The 17,964-nt window shown below is 40.5% G+C and overlaps 1 protein-coding gene across 11 annotated transcripts in view; it reads right to left on the bottom strand.

The window, feature by feature from the left end:
- NCKAP5 (NCK associated protein 5) overlaps positions 1-17,964 on the bottom strand; it is a 380,196-nt gene that overhangs the window by 174,101 nt on the left and 188,131 nt on the right. For all 11 annotated transcript variants that reach the window (XR_006018146.1, XM_042040728.1, XM_042040726.1 and 8 more), the window contains one exon: positions 600-733. Coding sequence is in view for 10 of the 11 variants with exons in the window: in XM_042040728.1 (XP_041896662.1) it covers positions 600-733 (134 nt within the window). In the remaining variant the exon portion in view is untranslated. The remainder of the gene's footprint in view (positions 1-599; positions 734-17,964) is intronic.

Raw genomic sequence — 17,964 nt, 5'->3', positions numbered from 1 at the left:
AAATCTGTTTGATGTACAAGATCTCATCATGCATCACGAAAACAATAAATAACTCAGATCCTTACTATTATCATATGAATGGTTTGTGTTAATCCCCGTTCTAAGCTGGTTCTCTTGTAAATGGAGCTCTGTTCTAGCCCAAAGCTCTGGCCCAGACAATGCAGGAAGAGATTTGAAGCAGGTCCAAGCAGGATGAGCTTGCCCAAAGCTGCCAAAAGGCTTCTCTTTTTTCCCTCTCTTTATTCAGACTGATCACACCCATTCTTGTTTACAAGACACAAACAGCCACATAATGACTTATCTGTGGCAAGCACTTCTTGAGAAGTGAAGACCTACACTTAGAAAATTATTGGGAATTCTAAAAAACACAAAATCCCTAGAAATGAAAATTTTCACCATCCCATAAAATGATGGCATAAGCCTTTTAAGTATTCCAACAATCATTTAGCCAAGAGCATATGATGTCTATAGAATTTCAGAGGGAGGGCAGTTTTTGCCTTAGATTAGATCCATTTAAGTTATCAACAGGTCTGAACAATGTTTCTGCACCAAAGTATGTTCTTCCCATATTCTGAATGCAGTTTACTCGTGCAACATACCTGGAAAACTGTTCCTGCAGCCCCCGCATCTGAGCTCTGCTCCGCTCTGACTCCAGGGTCACCTCCCGTAATCTTTTTTCACTCTCGAGTCTCAAATGCCTTTCTTCCTCCAACTCATGTATCAGCTTCTCACGCTGAAATACCATAGAAATGTATTCATTAATTTTACACATAAACCATGCTTTTAGGAAAAAAAGAGATTTAATTTGGAAGAATAATCAAAAAATCAAAATAATTAACCTACTAATCCAGTCTTATCATTTTCGTGCAGCAATGTTGCACAGAGAAGAATTTTTTCAGGATATCCCATCACACTGAGCAACCCTTCCTCAGTTCACTCATGGATGTCAGCATATTGAAAAACAAACACCCACCTTCTCCTTCAAAGGGCTTTTTCTTCACCTCCATTCAAAACAAATGTAAAAATTACGCTTGAGATTTGTGACCCATCTTGCTTGAATGCAGACATGGGAAGCATGGAACAAGTCAAGAGGACAACTTGTCACCCATCTCTTAATGATTAAACCTCATGAGGAGGAAAAGAACCTGATTCTGCAGCCACTAATTTTCTTGCTTTGGCTGAGAAGAGGATCCCTATCAATAGAACAGAGTCTATTTGAATTTATTTAGTGAAATATTATGATAATGAATACGTTTTTAAAAACTGAGTACAAATCAAACCAATATGAGAACAATAAAAGTGTCATTAATTTTACTAATAGTTCTCAAAAGCAAATGGTTGCTAATTCTTAAAACACAGGACCAAAAACCTCAACCCGAAACATACAGCACTACCTGGATAAATCTACATATGTCATGGCCTAACCCTTTTTTTTAAAAAAAGAAAGAACATAATATAAAGGGTACCTAAAGATTTTAAAATCCTATTTCAATAGTGGCTAAATATAATTTAAGAGCAGCAGAAAAATTAACCTAAAAGTTATTAAAAATGTTATTGCAATTAAAAAAAAAATGTATTTACAGCCTTTTCCATATGACCCTGTTAAATGGAAATGAAATTAAATTTTATCCTTGTGAATTTAAATGAGATAACAAATCAATAAAACCCCCAAGGATTTTACGTGGTACTACACTATACTCTGTCAGTGATGGGGTTCCCATGCATAGGAACAGGTCAAGTCATTGTGAAGCTACAGTGGGTTCACAGGCTTTGTGCCTGTGATGCAGGGAGATTTGCAGCCTGTCAGACAGCCTGATGTAGTTCCATGTCTGACCTAAATTTTCATGACATACTTGCAAAAATGTATATAAAAATTATCCGTACAGTTTCATTAGTAAATAACAAAGGTATCTTAGAGATAAGCCATTAAATGGGGGAGACAGGCTATTTGTACAAATCTCCCAGCTATAAATCTTACTGGATAATAATTTACAACAGCAGTAACCAGGGGACCAAAAATATGAACATTGCCAAGTGGAAAATGGATCTTAAAGACAGTGATAAATAAACAGTTGCCACAAAGGGAGGCTGCAAAGGTTTAAATGAAATATCTATATGCTTGTGAAAAAATAGGAGGACTTAAGAAAAGCTTTCAGAAGATAGTGGTGCCTACAGAAACTGGGCTTAAAACCAAACGTGCAGCTGTCCCTACAGGAACTGAGAAGCCACTTTGGAGGAAACTCAAGCGCTACTATGAACACCTGAGTGGCCGAGCTGACTCAAGGCTGTGCCTGAGCTACCTGACAGAAAAGCTTAACTACGACAATGGACTGTAAGCCAGAGATTCAGCCATGCCTTCAAGGCTTACTCAGCATCACAACAGCCACAATGATCCTATTCCGATACAGCAACTACCTCTGCATGTCTGCTATGCTGACCATGCTCTGGTCCTCAAATAAATCTTCCTACATTATGTACAAAGCCAGATCTCCACGGGAAGGAGAGACAAAAGGTGACACTCTGGAAAGCAGATGTGTATCCTGTTCTCCATCTCACTGCCAGGATGTTTTGCAGGTTGCTCACACCTCCACTGTCTGTCCTGCAGAGGGACTGTGCTGTACCTACAGGCACAGCCATGCTCCTGCTCATCACAAACCCACACCTTCTCGTAGAGAACTGCATAGACAGCAGAGATTCACAAACCCAAACTTCTCCCTACAGGTCAAAAAGCTGTGCAAGCTATTTCTAGGTTTTATTTACCTCTTGCTGATAGGTCAGAGAATGCTGTTGCTGCCATTTACTCCTTCTATTCATGTGGGGAAGTCTGTGTTATAATCCTACACAGAAAGATCAGCATATCCAATGGGGATTTTTTCTTATGAAGAAAGAATGTAGAAAATACCTTAAGAAAAGTACTCTTAAACGAGCAACAAATTTGCTTAAAAGAACAATAACACTACAGGAATGAGATCCCTAAACATTAGGAACTTCTGGAAAGAGCTAAATGTCCAGTTCCAATTCAGCCACCTCACAGGCAAGAATTAAAACACAGTTTATATGAGCACATACTGTTGCTGTACAAAACTCCTGCTCCTTTCAGGGTAAGGGATGAACAACAAACCAGTCACAAGGCTACAAGACAAGAAACAAAAGCACTGACCTATGGCCCTGAAATTCTGGGTTCTCTTCCCAGCTACCAAATTCTCCAGTATGAATGGGGCAAAGACTTGCCCATGGGACAGCTGCACAGCAACAACACCATCAGCCCTCACTGCCAGGATTCCTCACAAGAATTTACTGGCAACCTTGCAGCACTTCTGACATTTCTTTCAAGCAGAAAGCAGATCTGCCAGCCAGATCACAGATATTAAATACTGTGAAGTGGGGAGAAAAAGGAGTAAAAGACCACCCATACTTGGGAAGTTTTCAGTCTGCAGGACACAAAACACTCAAGTATACTACACACAGAAAGTAGCTCCCAGCTGTAGTGACCTTATCCACCAGAAAAGAGAACTAGATTTTCATTCAAACCCAGAAAATCCATAATGAAGTGTCAGAAGAGAGAAGTGAGCCTAACGTGCAGAAAGGCCAGGATTAAACAGAGATTTTTTAGATTTTTTTTTGTGTCCTAGAAGAAGAAAACATATCCCTGAACTTTGCAGGAATTTTGTGCTGACATAATGCACTTTATAAGCTCCTCTGTGCTAACCCCACTTTATTCCTGTGCAAAAAAAAAAGGCGGGTGAGAAGAAATAAACAGAACTGGTTAAAGGTTTTATAGTGAATATAAGCTTAATAGAAAGTAAGAGAATTAGCATGCTATGTGAAGAAAAGGTTAAATAAAAAAAAGTATCATGTGAAATGCTTCAGTTCATTTTAACACCAGAAAAATCATTGCCATCTTCCAATGAGGTTATGTATTCCCACTTGCCAATTCCTCTTTAATTGCAGATTCTTCTCTCCATGAGCTCTGCTCAAACTATTTTTCCCTGCTTCCTCTCCTTGCATTCTGCAGCACAGCTGAACCCTTCTCTTCTTAGAAGCATAACCTTTACTTCATTCTTGCTTCCCCTTTTCAGCCTCCCCAGAGAGCCTGACTTTCATCACATCATCCAGTCAAATTCCTGATAACTTTCCAAACAGGCAAAAAATTCATGTGAACAAACTAGAGTGAAAGACAGTGTTAGCAAACTCTACTGATACTTTCATGCAAGTACTGGAATATTTTAGCATGGAACAAAGTTTCACAGGCTGCTCATTATGCTCCTGAGCCAGCACCTGCACTTCAGCGAGCTCATTTTTGTGTAGCTGTAGAAATGTTCGTGTCAAAATGTTTCATTCCTCATCCAGGCAGGCACATGTACCACACATTAAGTCATCTTCTAAAAGCTAAGGAAGGAATCCAATGTGAGCTGCTCACGATCAAAACAAAACGCATGAAAACTATTTATAACTAGATTGGAAGTAACGCGTTTGACAGAAAAATATGATTTGTTACTCAGCACTCCATGAAGAGACCAAGAGACACCATTTATTCTCAGAGTTACTGGTTAATAGCTGTTCTCTTGGTCTAAGGACCCTGTGCAGCCATACAAGTGTCTCCCCAGAGGAGCTCCTTTAGTTCCCCTGGGATGTGTCACAAATGTCAGCACCCGGTTCTTTCACATTCTACCAAACTGCAAATGTCTTGTGTGGGGAGTGAGGAAGCATGAGCGTGCATGGGGCAGGTGGCAGCCTGGAAGGCAGACAGCAGCACATGGTGCTGTAGGGCTGAGGGATGCACAACAGGTCCTTTGCTTCTGAACAGTCTGACACCAGCACACAGAGGGAATGTGTGGCACGGCAAGGTTTGGCACGGAAAGGATGATGCCTTACCTCTTTTTCCTTTCAGGGCTGTTTAGTTGCTAACTTTAAATCTAGACATGGATGACACTAAAGCCTTCCAAGTCAGGGACTTGGAGTTTTAACTCCTTTACTTGTTACTGCTGGTAAAATCATCAAATGTCTCATGAGAATAGCAGCCCCAACATCATGACAATACTTCTCAGAGAAGTACTTGGTGATTTCTCCTCATGAGGCTCAAGCATTTCAGTAACTCAAGCAGATTTCTCATTCCAAAACTGTCTCCCTGTCGTTATCTTGGTGTATGAACTTGTTTGTCATTTTTTGTCCCCCAGGTCCCACTGGAGAAGGGGAGCAAGAGCAAAGCTGACCCAAGGCTGAGGTTAGCCCACCACACCAGAGCATTTCATTTTTTAATTTTTTAATTTATCTTTCACATAAAAATTCATACCACCATAATAAATAACTTTATCTATACATTAAAGAAAAAACGTGGCTGTGTGTCAAGATTTAAAACTAAAGATGACTGTAAGGGAAGAATTAGAGGGGTGGAGTACACACACACACCCCATGCAGGCTGCACAGGGCACTGCTATCCATCAGGAACAGCCCAACACTTCCACTAGGAGCTGCTCCCTCCTGCTTAGCTTATCCTTGAGTCTTACGAAAACCAACTCTTCAGATCAGTGAGATATAACCAGACTGATCAGTTCAAATATCAAAAATGTCTTAAAAGGGCCACACATGCAATCTCATCATTAAGGTTACAGTATAAGTAGGGGAAAGAGCTACTGATTAAGCCTTGAATTTGTCCTTTGCTTCCCCAGTGCATCGTAAGAAGAGGTTTACTATGGTACTGCTAATTATGCAAACATGGGACCAATATTTTGTCCAAAAAAGTCTACATGAGAATATTTAGCACAGGCTTAATGTTGCTCAAAATCAGGCTAATAACCTTCACATTAAAATTTTAACAACTGCTTTAAAACATTTGCTAAAGAGGGTCACAATTTCTGTGTAATTAATATCGATTTCAAACAGATACTTCGCAATGAATTTAAATGATGGGAAGAAAAGATTAAAATATTTCTTGGTTTAAAGTACCATTAAGTCATTGCTAACCTAAACTGAGTCTTTATGTATTTATTTTTAATGCATTTTCTGATGTTGTGCCTCTGATACTTTGCCATAAAAGTCATAATTTAACAGACTCATAGCCTGGTTTACAACACAACATCCCACGAGCCAGAGAGAATACAGACACAGAGAAGACAACAATGACAACTGAATGAAGCAAACAAATAGCAACTACTAGAAGCACTACAGTTAGTTTTTCTAACAAGTCAATGCCCAATACTGTTATGAATAAATATGCACATTCAAAGTATTCAAACCCACTATTTTATCACCCTTGCATACCCTTTTGAAAGACTGCTGCAGGCAGGAGCCATAGAATAGTCTGGGACAAGAGATGAGAGAGGAATGGAGAAGGAGTTCCATTTTTCAACAATTAATTACGAAATATTAATTGAAATGGAAACTGGAATTTGCAACTTGGTCTCCCAGTTGGTTTAACAAAGTAACCCATTCTTTCTGATGCAATGAATATTTAATTCTCCCAACAAAATTCATGGTGATCAAATGGGGTTTGTTCAAGTGTCACAAAATATCCCTGAGCCCCGGCTGCCCACAGCCCAGGAAGTTGGGGAAAGGGAAGTACAAGTGTTCTCTGTGTTACAGGTATTTTGTGAGAGCTTGTGTTTGGGTCCTGCAAATCAGACAAATCAAGGAGTCCAAGGTGGTTTGCCCTCATCTCTCTTACAGAGAAGGTGGATGAAATCCCTTTGGTGAGATTTTCACCTCTCTCCAGAGGCAGGTGGGCCTGCTTGTCCCCCTCCCAGTGCTCTTCCTCCAAACTCCCTGTGTGCAACCTGGTCTCAAATCCAGCACACAGGATATTACAGTCCTCTATCTATTTCACTCACAAATGACAGGAAAGACATGTGATTAAAAACCAGAGAGCATATATCATTTTTTATTTCATCATGAATTGCACTGGGTACTGTATTTTCGTTCAAATTAAAATGAGTCAAACTTCAGTGTCCTTTGTTTGCTACTCATCGATCCCTGTTAAACCAAATGTTTCTCATTCTGTAATCAATACTTCTCTGCAAAAATAAACCCAGGCACTGACAAACAACTTTGCACAACATTGCAGCATTCCTTGTAATGGACTTTGTCAGCTTGAAAAAGCATTACCCCAAAGAATGGGGAGAAAAGAAGTGCACTGTTTATTGTGCTTATTACAATTTTTACAGGCTGCTTACAGCTGAATCATTTTACTGAAGAAAGACTTATTAAATTAGCCAGCTATTGAAAGCAGGGCTTCCCAACAGTGGCAGTTAATGTGCCTTTGTCCCTCGTTACCTTTCCCAGCTACACTGGGAATACTGACAAATATACTTAAACACACAAAACCTTCCCAGGGATGAAGTTCAGGTGTATTTAAAGCACAGTGAAGCACTGAAGTAAAAACAGCAATAACATAAACACTTGGAGGGTTCATAGAGGGAGAGGGTGGCTTTATTTCCATGTCTCTTCAAAATAAGAAAGTTAATGGTGAGGTTGTGTGGCTGCTTTGCAACGAAAACAAGTTTTTTCATTTTTCATTTCATCTTTTGCCTGACACAGACTTGTACTACAGAGGCTAAGGAAGAAATTTCCTTGTTTTATATTAAGCCTCTACTTTTTTTCCCCAATTATTTTATGATGTAACCATTTTCCTTAAACTTATTCCTGCTACAGCTTTGCAACAGTAAGATATAAATAGTATAAAAAGAAGTATCCTAATTTTAGGCTGGTGTTTTCTAGCTTTTTCTTACCAGTAAGAAAAAATGATGGTTCTTTAGAACAGCATTCATCTCCCAAAATGACAGGCTGCCCTAAAAAAACCCAGGAAAATTTAACTGACACTAAATAATTTGTTTTAGAAGTTTCTAAAAATGCCTTGAAACCAGTTAAAATTAAATAATTTGAAGCAAATCATTTATTTTCCACTATGAAATTTTTATATACTAGCACATCTGTCTCTTTGGCTTCATCTCAGACTAGCACATGTATCCTGTGAGTTTCAGATATAAACCTCAAGCTTTGCTTGCCTCTAAGATGAATAAATAACAAGACAGGAAATACTCATTATTATTATTATTAGTGATATTTTGGTGATGGTAGTTTACACACTTCATATTGTTGGGTGATAACACTGCTCCAGAGCAATTCAAGGACATTAGAAACTGTTTCTTGGTGTAGTTACTCCTTCTGAACAAAATAAGATGCTAGTTTTCATTGTGCACTAGCTCAAAATTGCCACCATGTGGAAGGACAGCAACTTAATTTAGCATTATTTATACTGCATTGATATGGTTTTAATTGCATTTGTGCCACAGAATAACTGCTGTGCTGAAGCTCCTTTATCATTGCAAGCCTACAATTAATCTGAATTAGGCAGGCTATTACACCAGCAGTACTGTATATATAGTTGGAGTTGTGATAACATTTATTTTACATGGGAAAAAAATAAATAACTCATAAAACCTTTTGGCTCAGAGCTGGATAGCGAGCACCACTGTCTGCCCACCCCCTCCAGGAGCTGTGGTGAACAGCCAGTGCTCCAAAAGGGAGCTCTCACTACCCAGCAGCTCTTTAATTCTGTGAAACACCCAATGGCAGGCCACACAAAATTGGAGTCACCTTGGGAAAAGAAATTAAATACCAAAAATTCCCCCTCATAGTCTTCCAGAAATTAATAGACTGAAGTGAACTCTGTGGACCTCTTTTAGCACCTGTCCTGGAGACACAGCTACAGACACAGAGCTCACACAGCCCCTGACAGCAGCACATGCACAGGTAGGCTTCATCCAGGTGGAACACCTGCACCCCAGCAGCCACCATTCTCTCAGCTTCTTAAAGCTCATCTCTGAGTCACATTTGCAATGTTGAATGTAGGCAAGTAATACATATTTTGAAAATCTTGTCTCCCTAATAAAACTATTGCTATTTATTCAAATTCGCAATTCATAGCCCAATCTTGAAAACTTGCTTCAGTTCTTAGCATAATTCATTTCTCCATTTTAAACATTATTTTCTTATAGTTGGAGGGGTGTAGAGAGAATACTATTAGTGAACCTGAAAGTCCCACATAATCAGGTCATGATTTTTTTTTAAAATTAGTAATCTTTAAATGATAACACTTTTAAGAATGAATTTGCAAATGTAATTGAGCTTCTAATAGCTTCTACAGACAGCAATTAAAGAAATCTCATTTCTTGAAATTAAACATAATGAAATGTTTTTCAAGTTCAAATAAAAACTTGCAAACTCTATTAAGATAGACATAATCCATATGAATACCTAGTATTCAAAAGTGTGAAGTAAAAAACTCTGTCGATACCAAAATTAAAAACAGTGGGACTGCTAAGTAATACAAGGGAAAAAAAATTCCCTGAAACATCTTAGATTACAATGGGTAATTATAATTTCAAGCCCTTTGCTACATGCTTTTTTTTGTAAGATGACTTGCTTGACATTAGGCTTTTTAAAGCTGTTTGTTTGGTTTTCTATACTGCGTGTATACAATATCTTCTTGTTAGAAACAAAGTTTTAGAACCAAGGTAACTTGTTTACAAAGAGCCTTTTTAAATTCAGTTGCCAACAAGCAAAAATCCCCTCTCTCTGTTTATGTTTCCCACTTGTTTGATTCCAGAAATTTTATAATAATGGTGTTTGAACCATAAAACAGCACACAAGAGTGTGTGTAGAGAACAACTTGCAAGAGCCAACCCACGTGGGCCAGAAAAGTGTCAGTTGTTTGATTGTCCTACAATTTTCTGTCAGATCTGCAATTCTTGAACATTTCCTGAAGGGAAGGAAGCAATGCAGAAAACAGAAGGGGAAAAGCTGTCTGACAAAACAAAAGCTCCAGCTCACAGAAACTGAACTCAGGTTTTGGAACTTGAGTTTTTCATAAGAACAAAACTGTATCTATGAATGAACGAAACTGGCACCAAAACATGAACTAGTAACACAGTTATAGCCTGCATTTACACACCTAAATACTTCACAGACTCTGAGAGTTCGGAGCTGAGTGTCCTGAGCAAGGCTCTCAGGCACTTTCTAGTAGATTTATTTGAACAAACAGGCCATGGGAGTGAACTCCCCACTCACAAAGATAAGAAATAAATGAACTCAGGTCCAAGAAGGATCCAGGTTCAAGAATATGCCTGAGCTCGTGGGATATTGTCTATATTTGGTAAGCAGAAACTTCCTCTTGGATCAGAAGTCTTGCAGCAAGAGCCAGAAGATTTGAAGTTCACTCAAGTTCTTTGGACTTTTTGTGACCTACAGCAACAACTGTGCTCTGTGTAGGTGCACAAGATGAGCCTTAGGCCACATGGTTTAGGGTAATTTCCACTCTTGAACTTGCTGAGATTACTTTTAATTTTTGATGTGGCATTGGTTTCTTTTATAGCTAAGTAACAGGTATTTGCTGTCAGTTTGGATGAAATTTCAGACTAGACATAGACTTGAAGAGAAAGGAGTGAAGGGAATCCTTGAGCTCTGAAAACCAGGGTATCCCACCGCTAAGAAAGATTTACAAAAGGGTTTCTAAAAAGTCAGGCATTTTCCAGGTCCTGTCAGCATTGTTTGGAGTGTCTATATAAGATAATTCCATGAACAGTGGTCAGCTCAGACTCAGAAGATTTCAGTTCTTTTTAACCAGGTAACAATATTTCAGTAAGTGCCTATGTAAACATTACCACAGAACAGTATTTTTTGCATACTTCCAAATGGCTATGAAGGCCAGACAGAGTAGGGACAGAGGAGTGAATGGAAGACTATGAATTCATAGTCATGCTGGACTTTGATTTCTCAAACATTGATGCCTGTCCATTTAGGGAACTTGTTGCAGTGGACAAGTGCCCAGCAGAAATAAAACACAGTCTGTGAAATGGCAGAAGAAAAGGGATGGCTAAAAAAGTCAATGAAAGGCGATATGTCACTCATGCTGCACTTTTACACCTGGTATGGATTTTAACCCATGGAATTCATGTGAAGCAATGCAGTATTTACTGCTACACTCCCTGAAGTGTGCAGTGAAGGGGGGACACAGGCCCAGAGCACGAGTAACAAGGAGGGCCCAGCCACCGGGTTTCCTCTAGATCCAGCTGTGCTGGTAGACAAGGTCACTGCCCCAGGCTGATCCCTCCTGATCAGCAGCTGGAGGTCACCAGCCTCTCCAGGCAGCAGAGAATTGCCTGAGGCTCAGCACAGGAACAAGGCAAGGTTTAACTGAGCCCCCAGAAGGGCTTTGAAGTAACCTGGCGGGTGGTGCAATGAAGCAGATGATGGAGCAGCAGCATAATCCCAGCCCAGGCTGGGGTGACAGTAACCCCCAGCAGGGACACAGCCACATCCTAAATGCCTCCTGCCTATCTGCAGTGCCTGTGTGCCTGCCTCCTCTGTAACTGACCAACGTGGCCTTTAGATGATATAAATGCTTTCTTTTCTAAAGGATTGAATGCTCACAGAACAAATGGGCACAGGGCTGAACCAAGCATTTCCCGCTTGGATCTGTGTTAGCGAGATAGGAGCTAAGGCAGCAGGATAAACACAGGATAAGCACTAGGAAAAAACACACTTCTGAGAGGTTTATTTGGCTTTAATGGATTGGTCAGTGGAACTCTGGTGCTCCAGGAAGCTCTGGGATTTACTCACACACTATGATAGTATGTGGTTTTTTGCCCTGATTCCGGGGAGTATTAGGGCTTCTTCACTTTCTCCACTTCTCATTAATGTGTTTGAATTTCCTGCTAATAAATAGGATGTCAAGGAGTTAACTGAAATAGACCTAAGGTTAAAGAAAATCTGTGAGGCTGAGAGAAGTAGAACTTAAGCATGCCAGTCATGAGATGTGCTCAGAACAGTCTGCACTGCCATCAGATCCCCACAGATCTGGGATATATCAATATTTTCTTATATTTGCCTTTCTCAGCTGACACATTTAACACCTCTGGCATCACTACTTTGCTGCTACCTTCCCATACAGCATTTCTTTTCCTCAGGCTCTTTACAGCATTCCTCATGAACATGTCAGATCTTATTTCAGTTTTTCTGTGTCCACTTGTAGAGTCCATTTATGGTTGGTAAGTAACTGCAAAAAAAGATGCCTTATTTACTCAGCTGTTCCTTGCATGGATTCCAGAGTCCTACTGCTTTAGTTTTCTGACAAATGTGTCTCTTTTCCATATTCACCCCCCTAGCACTGCAGGCACTGCCATAGGCAGTAGGGAAATGCTGTGGTTTTTCTGTTAGCTGGCACATCTTCTATGGTATTTTTAACAGAGCTGCCACTGCAAAACCTTTATTAGTGCTGACAACACACACTCACAGAGGAACTGACTCAACTTTCAGGGGCCAGCCTGAGTTTGAAAGTCTGGTACCTGGCAGAACATGAAAAAATAAAATAACAATTTTTTCATGCAGTTTTTAATTCATTCGCTGGTCAAAATGGAGTAATTAAAAGACTCTGTCTCCACCTGATATAATTTTGCAGTATCACTTTTCAGTATAGGTCCATTTGAATTTTTGTTTGTGTTCCCAGAGATGAAATTCAGCTCAACTCTAAGTGCCAGCCTTTAGAGGCTCTACTCCTTTAGAGCCCTTTCTTACTAGAACAAGTAGCCTGGATACACTTGTACAGCTGAAGGTCAGAAACAGATATAAAAACTCTTGACACTTTCTTCTCTGGTCTTCATGTCCTCATTAATCTTTATACATAGGATGTAACTGTTTTATTGGATTTAACCCTAGTTTATCCTCATCTCTTCATAGCACGTAGTCACATACATATCTCATTTAAGACATTAAAAAAATCTGGGTTTTTTCAACTTAATAGTGAGTGTTGACAATTGTAAGTTTTAGCTTGATATTCTTGAAGAGAAAAAGGTGATTATGTTTCTTTTTCTACAGAAAATACTAACTACTAGAACCTTGGAGTGCAGCTGTCCCCTCTTCTGCCACTTCTACCTTCAGCAACAGTTGAAAAAAATTCAGCAGCTATGAGACTTAGCAGAAGTTCTGCTCCTGGACAATAAAACACATAATCACATAATTAAAACTCAGGACTTTCCATGTGCATTTTCTGCCATGTAGAGCACTGAAACAGGAGTCAGGAGAGGCAGTCTGAATTTCTTAGTACTTTTTGGCCAGCACACTAAGGTTTCAGATCATTTCCACACATAGCTCCCTTGTCTTTCACTGGGGCAGAACCAGTACAAGCAGGGGAGTGACCCCTCTGCCCTGAATCAGGGCAGCTCAGCAAGGCTTTAGAGGCTTCCTGAATCCCAGCCATGCCAGTCTGGGTACAGCCCACTGGGCACAACAAGTATGAAGAGTGGGTTAGCAAACTCTTTGTAATTATACAGTCTTTAAGCTCTGGCAAGAAATAAATTCTACTGCACATTTGCAGAACAGGAAATTTGCTCTTTCCTAACGTTTCTGGGGACTGCTGCAATATATTACTAAAACAAACAACTCCTGTCACTCACTCAAGCCCTCAAATTTGACATCAAATTCAACCCAGGAGAAATATGAACAAACTTGTCTAAATGGGGCTGAGGAACCACCCTCGCTGTAAATGACCCCACAAGCAGAGCTGGGTTCCCAGGAATCAGGTGCACAAAGGTTTGGCTCAGCTTCAGCTGCTGCAAGTTTATGGGCACCAATGCCATCGAGTACTGCTGGTCCTGCTCCTGCCCAGGCATCAAGCTGTAGTCAGTAGCTACATGGAGAGAGCAAAACTAAGAAAAGTTTCTCCTTTCTGTCTCCCTTTACACATTAAACACATTTCCAGAGCTGATATTCTTGTTTCTTGTGGTTCGCAAGAGAATTTCTGCTCACCTGCTCGTGCTCCTTCTCAAGCTCTTCCTTCAGATGTGTGTTAGATCACATGCAGTCTTCACATCTTGACTTCCACTTATCTCCTCCCACCTCTTTGTTAACAGGTTTCCCTTATCCACTGATGGAAGATACAATCACTGGGAACCTGCCTTTAGACTATGAGAGCTGGCAACTCTCAAAGGCTAGTTTTAGCATGAAATTAATTTTCAGCTTCCCATTTAGTGCATGTATTTTCTGACAATATCTCCTGCATCACAAGTTTTCCCTTTTAAGGTGGTTAATTATGAATGACATCAGGAAGTAGTTCATAACTCAAGATTTCCAACAAGCACCTGGAAATTCTGACCTGCTCCTCTAGAGACACCCACGGAAAAAGTTTCTTAAATGGAAAACTGTGCCAGCCACTGCCACAGGGCGCTTTTTAATACTTACCACCAGGAACAGGATGTTCCCAAGAGATAATGATTTTTCTCCAACACTCAGAAAGTATTTCTAAATAAGCAACGTCACCATGGATGCCAATCACAAATGTGCATCGTAAAGATGTAATTACACAATGACAGCTGTGTGAACAGTGCACACTGGCCAAATCCCCTCTCAGTGTTCATTCCAAGCCCCTGGGCTGTGACTGTTCATGGCACACCAGCACTCCAGGGCCCAAGCATCAACCAGCACTATTGAGAAGACCCTGCCTCTTCCCCAAAGAGTTTACTACCAACACGGACAACCAGCAAAAGAGTCAGAACAAATCTAGTTCTACAAATTAGCTATTTAGATCAGAAATTAAACCTTTTCCAAGATTATAAAGGGTTCAGGTGGCAAAGGTAATTACAGGCCTTGTAGGACACCAAAGTTAAAGAACATGACCCTTAATGAATGTAGTGAAGAGGGGTTTTAGGCACCTCATTATTTACAGTCACACAGGAAGGTACTACACAGAATGCACAACTTTTCCATGCAGTTTGGAGAATGAAGGAAAGCCACTTCACAGCCAGGTAAGGCCCTGTACCAGGCCTGGCACTTTCATTAATTTCCAAACTAACTACAGAGTGCATCATGCCAAGCGGTATGGAAATAACACAATCCAAACATCAGAGTCATTCCCACAGTCTAGACAGTCTCCTCTTGCAGGACATGCAAGGAAGTCTGATCACCAGTTCCAGACTTGGAAAACTATGTCATGAGATCTTCATTATGAAAGATCCCATAGAATATCAGAAGATGCCTTATCACAATGCAATGGACACGGAGCCAAAACAAACAGAAAGTATGTAAAAGCAAATTCCTGACAAAGCAAAAACTGAATTAATGTTTATGAGACTGGAGTTGGGAGGGAAAGGACAGGAAGAGCCACAGTTGCTCAAGTTATACGGATCTGTAAAAAGTTAAATATGTTTAGTACAGAAAGACATTATTTCCTTACTATGTTTTAATATTTCTTTTAAATCTTGGAGAGAAGTTGCAGAGAGATGTGATTATGCTCTGCCAAGAGAAAAACAACAAAAAAGCTCATGGGACTCAATGGCACAAAATATTGTCCAAAATAGAAAGTCCAAATTCTTGCTCAGATGAGCTGTAAATAGTTTTCCTGTCTACCAGCAAAGTGTTTGGTGGTCAGAAATGGGCCAACAGTTTTTCCCTGTTGAAATTTCCCTGTTGAATTTCTGCTGTCTCTCTTTAATTCACCCCCAACAGACTATTTTCAATATACCTTTGTTGTGTCCCTGCCCAGAGGGAGCTGGACAACCAGCAGAACCTTACCCTGCTCTCTTGGTGCTGTGGAGCAGTTATGGATCAGGGCCCCATGGGCTGGATGCTGAATAAAGACTTGTTGCAGCAAGGAGTTTTCACTCTCAAATGCGATTTAAAGCACTGCATGAGCTGACTCGTTCCAAGGGTCAGCACTGACTTCACAGAACAAGCTTCAAGAACACTGCATGAATTTAAATAAATGGGAAATTAAGAGATGCAGTACAACTGAGCAATACCCTTGGTATATAAATTTTGTCCTTCCTTATACAGGAACTTTCTCTCCCTCCTGGTAACCTTTTCTGCCCCAAGTGGGGGGGGAAAAAAAACCAAAATTTTTAATTAGAAAAAAAAAATTTCAAAAAAGTTTTAAGAAGATAAATTAAGGGATTTTATTCTGTTCTCCAAACTAACAATGGAAACAGACCTTTTACAGAAGCAGTTGCTGGCAAGTAGTATAAATTCTACAGTAACAGTTTAACTACAGGCCACCAAAAAATAAACCAAACAAACCAAGCCCAACAAAAATCTATTGACTTCTTTTACTTCTTATAATACACTAATTTCCCCAGCTACTTCAAGAAAAAAGTTGCAACACCAAGTATACCACACCAGTTTCACCACCATTAATCTGTATAAATTTACCTTCCTAGTTTGCATAAAATTCAAACTCTTGGCCCAGTGCACACATACCTTTTCTCTTCCTCATCCTTAGATGTTGTGATTAATTCAGTCCTACCTGAGACCCCTCTTTTGCATGAGCTAAAACCAGACCATAAATGTTCTGCCATTTCAGCCGGCAAATTGGTGGACTTATTCAGGTCACCCTTGCAAAAATATTAATCCAGTGAGTGTGTGACTTACTCGAGTCAACTCCTGCCATTGCCTGAAGGAGCTCAGGATTGCAGAGCTTAACCTTTGATATGAAAATGTCTGCAATTCACTGTTATTAGTGCATGGGCGCATCACTCCCATTAGGCAGTGAGGTATTGCCTGGAGCAGGATCCATCTGCTTCCAGTCATAAAGCAGGATTTGCTTCACGCTGGAGCCAACTGCCACTTCGATATTCCATACACCCATAGATGCTATGACACTGCCTGTGCCCTTTCTGCACTTGCACATCTCCTGCCTTTGTTACCTATAAATGGCAATTTCTACTGGAGGGCAGTTTAGGTGATATGACATGCTTTCTACCGATTGCCTCTGTTTTACTTTCAGATCTTATATAAATACATTTTGATGCTGGGTTTTTTTGTTGCTGTTTGGTTTTGGGGTTTTTTTCAGTGTTCAGTGAGTTTTACATAATTCTGTTTGACTTTTTTTTTACGTTGACTAAATACCTGCTGAAGAGAGAGAGACACCACTTCGGTGCGGGGAAAAAAACTTATCGCTGCTCCTCTGGATACAGTGCTGGCTTTTCCGAGCCGGTGCCTACGGAAAAAGCCACCGAAGCGGCGGGTGGAGGGAGCACCGCTGCCTTTGGAATGGCGAGCTCCAAGCGCCCCTCCGCAGCCCCGGGAGTTCCAGGGGCGCTTTCCCGTGGCTGCAGCGCCCTCTCCTGGCGCGCGGGCGGAGCGGGGAGCGCCCGGCCCCGACCCGGCCGCGCTGCGAGGAAATCCACGGGAATCACCGCCAGCGTGGAGTCCGGCGGATAAAGAGCTCTCCGAAACTCATCAGCCACGCCAGGGCAACCCATGCTTTGAAGGGCGGCCGGCTCTGAGCAGAGGCAATCAGGCTCCCGCTGGAAGGTGACTGCTGAAGGTGTCAGCAGCTTGAATCATAGAGAATACTTACATTCATAAAAGCTTTAAAATACAGAACTTCAAAATATACACGCATTTGCAAATTTGAAGCAAACAACAATTAGTACCCAGGACATAAGGTCTTATTTTAAAACTACTGAAGATAAAACTGCAAAGTTGTGATTGAGGACATTTGGCCTAATGAAGTATGAAAAACTAATGAGGTCCAGGAGCATTAAACCAGGCTTGTAAAGAATTTCAATAATCATTACTGATGCTAAAACTACTACTAATGTCACTGAGTTTCCATGAGGACTATATGGTGAAGTTTCTTAGAAAAAGGAGCCAGACAGCAGGGCTATCTGTGTATAAATACAAAGCTTCACAGAGAGGGCAGCACAAGGGTCAGATTGCTTCTTTCTGGCTTAGGATATTTAATATTCAAGGAGACATTTCAAAACAGCTACTTTGCCTCTCTCTCTCTGCTACTTTCTAATTAAAGCACAGATAGAAGCTTTCATAGAACATAAGGACCCAGAAGGTGGGAAAGACAATTTAGCCTTTCATATCTCATCTTTAACACTTCATTTATTACTAAATATCCTCTATTTTTAAATGACCCGGGTGCTCCTGCAACAGCAGCCTTCCCCACGGCCAGAGGGGCTCGCAGGG

The sequence above is a fragment of the Corvus kubaryi genome, unplaced genomic scaffold (genome assembly GCF_017639235.1).
Source record: "Corvus kubaryi isolate FWS band 111438036 unplaced genomic scaffold, C.kubaryi_AGA036_p1.0 37396, whole genome shotgun sequence".
NCBI lineage: Eukaryota > Metazoa > Chordata > Aves > Passeriformes > Corvidae > Corvus > Corvus kubaryi.
This window is presented reverse-complemented; position numbering and strand designations above follow the sequence as displayed.